We start from the raw sequence: 1,702 nt of genomic DNA, 5'->3' as shown, positions 1-1,702 counted from the left end.
AATTGTTTACATACACAGCAACAAAAATACATTCCATGACAATTAATCTTTGGTCACTTTGTGCACTATCGATTATAATCACAATCTGTACATGTTTTTGAAGAGTATCTATCATAGAAACATTTAAGATACATTACGAATTTGCACATTTTATGAATGCAACTTCTTTGCATAAGCATGGTTTATTGATTATTAATATCGAAAAAAACATTTTTAACATTAATATTTAATAAACTATTGCGCATTGGACCGTTGCTGTATATTATATATTAGTGAATGGAGTGTACTGTAGCTAAAAATTTAGCAAAATTCAAGAGGTCAAGGTTTTGTCCCTTTGTGAGATACAAACAAATTTTTAAGTCCTTTTTTTTAATATGACATATGGGAGGCCGCTGAGTTCTTTGCGGATTTCAGTGAAGTTGTTGCCACCGAAGTACAGAGCTCGCAGTTTGACAAGACCAGTGAAAGTGCCATTATCCACTGTCTGGATCTTATTGTAGGACAGATAAATGTATTTCAGATTGGAGAGCCCGGCAAAAGTGCCGACTGCAATGTGAGACAGTTTGTTTTTCTTCAGGTTCAGTTGTATCAGCTGAGATAGATCCCTGAACGTATCCGGCTCGAGAGCGCTGATCTCGTTCCGCTGAAGATCGATTAGCTGCAGACCGACCAAGTCGCGAAGGAGCGACCTGGAGACGCTTGTTATCCGATTGTCATTTAAGTAAAGTTCCTGCAGCTTGTTCAATCCTCGAAAAATACAGCTCGGCAAGTCCTCTAGCCGATTGTCGGCCAAGTTGAGGCTATTCAATTCGGTTAACCCGGCGAAGGAATTCGGCGCAACGCGAGAGATTTTATTCCTGGAGAGCCAAAGGCTCAGCAGTCCGGGATTAAGACTCGAAAAGGATTCCGCCTCGATCGCTTCGATATCGTTGTCAAACAGGGAGAGACTTTTCAAGCTTGACAGCCCGGCGAACGTGTCCATCGGTATCGAATTGATCTTGTTGGAATCCAAATTCAGCGACGTCAGATTTCTCAAATCCGCGAACAAGTACCCCCATAACGGTACCACATTGCGGTACAAGGAGAGCATCTCCAAGTTGGGCAAACCGCGGAAAGATTCCCTCTTCAGCACGAATATCCAGTTGCTACTCAGATCCAAGGATGTCGCCGACACGTTCTTGAAGGCATTCTCTTGAATCGTCCAGAGACCCAGGTTCATGAGGTTCAGTTTGTCCAGTTCGTAATCGAAACGACTTTGCGGCGTCACTTCGATGAGTACCCCCTCGTAGTGGCGAACGTTGTAACCGAAATGTTGTAACGTTGTAACGTTGCCGTTGTCCTGGCAGGTCGGCTTCTTCATCTCCGACGAGGCCCGCGCCGAGAGAAACAGGATAACGACTTGCGAAAAGAACAGAAGAAACCGCGACATGGCGAGAGAGTTCGAATCAGTCGACGCGCCTAACCGAGTGACACGGAGGCTGAGTTTCCACTGAGCGCGTCACGCGTCGCGTTATCAGAATTAACCAATCAAAATATCTCATTTTGTAACATTCTTTGTAATGTAATAAAATTGTAAATTGGACGTTTTGATTGGATAATGCGACGCGTAACGCGCTCATTGAAAACCCGGATGCAACTGCAATTACGAGTTTTATATCTCGTGGAGAGTTAGCGATTACATAGTGCAGCGTGACTTTTGGCA

At 43.8% G+C, this 1,702-nt stretch overlaps 1 protein-coding gene across 1 annotated transcript; it reads right to left on the bottom strand.

Moving 5' to 3' along the window:
* Nucleotides 1–86: 86 nt before the first annotated feature.
* On the bottom strand, nucleotides 87–1,623 carry LOC112457854 (insulin-like growth factor-binding protein complex acid labile subunit). The gene has a single exon (XM_025021151.1). It carries the CDS (start codon nucleotides 1,427–1,429, stop codon nucleotides 356–358), a length of 1,074 nt encoding a protein of 357 aa, XP_024876919.1. The 5' UTR covers nucleotides 1,430–1,623; the 3' UTR covers nucleotides 87–355.
* Between the last annotated feature and the right edge of the window lie 79 nt (nucleotides 1,624–1,702).

The sequence above is a fragment of the Temnothorax curvispinosus genome, unplaced genomic scaffold, assembly GCF_003070985.1.
Source record: "Temnothorax curvispinosus isolate PA1 unplaced genomic scaffold, ASM307098v1 QBEX01008372.1, whole genome shotgun sequence".
NCBI classification, from domain to species: domain Eukaryota; kingdom Metazoa; phylum Arthropoda; class Insecta; order Hymenoptera; family Formicidae; genus Temnothorax; species Temnothorax curvispinosus.
The sequence above is the reverse complement of the archived record's forward strand: the minus strand, read 5'-3'. Positions and strand labels throughout refer to the sequence as shown.

Bases quoted from the DNA above. Each gene is read 5' to 3' on its own strand.
- LOC112457854 (XM_025021151.1), bottom strand. From the start codon at position 1,429: ATGTCGCGGTTTCTTCTGTTCTTTTCGCAAGTCGTTATCCTGTTTCTC.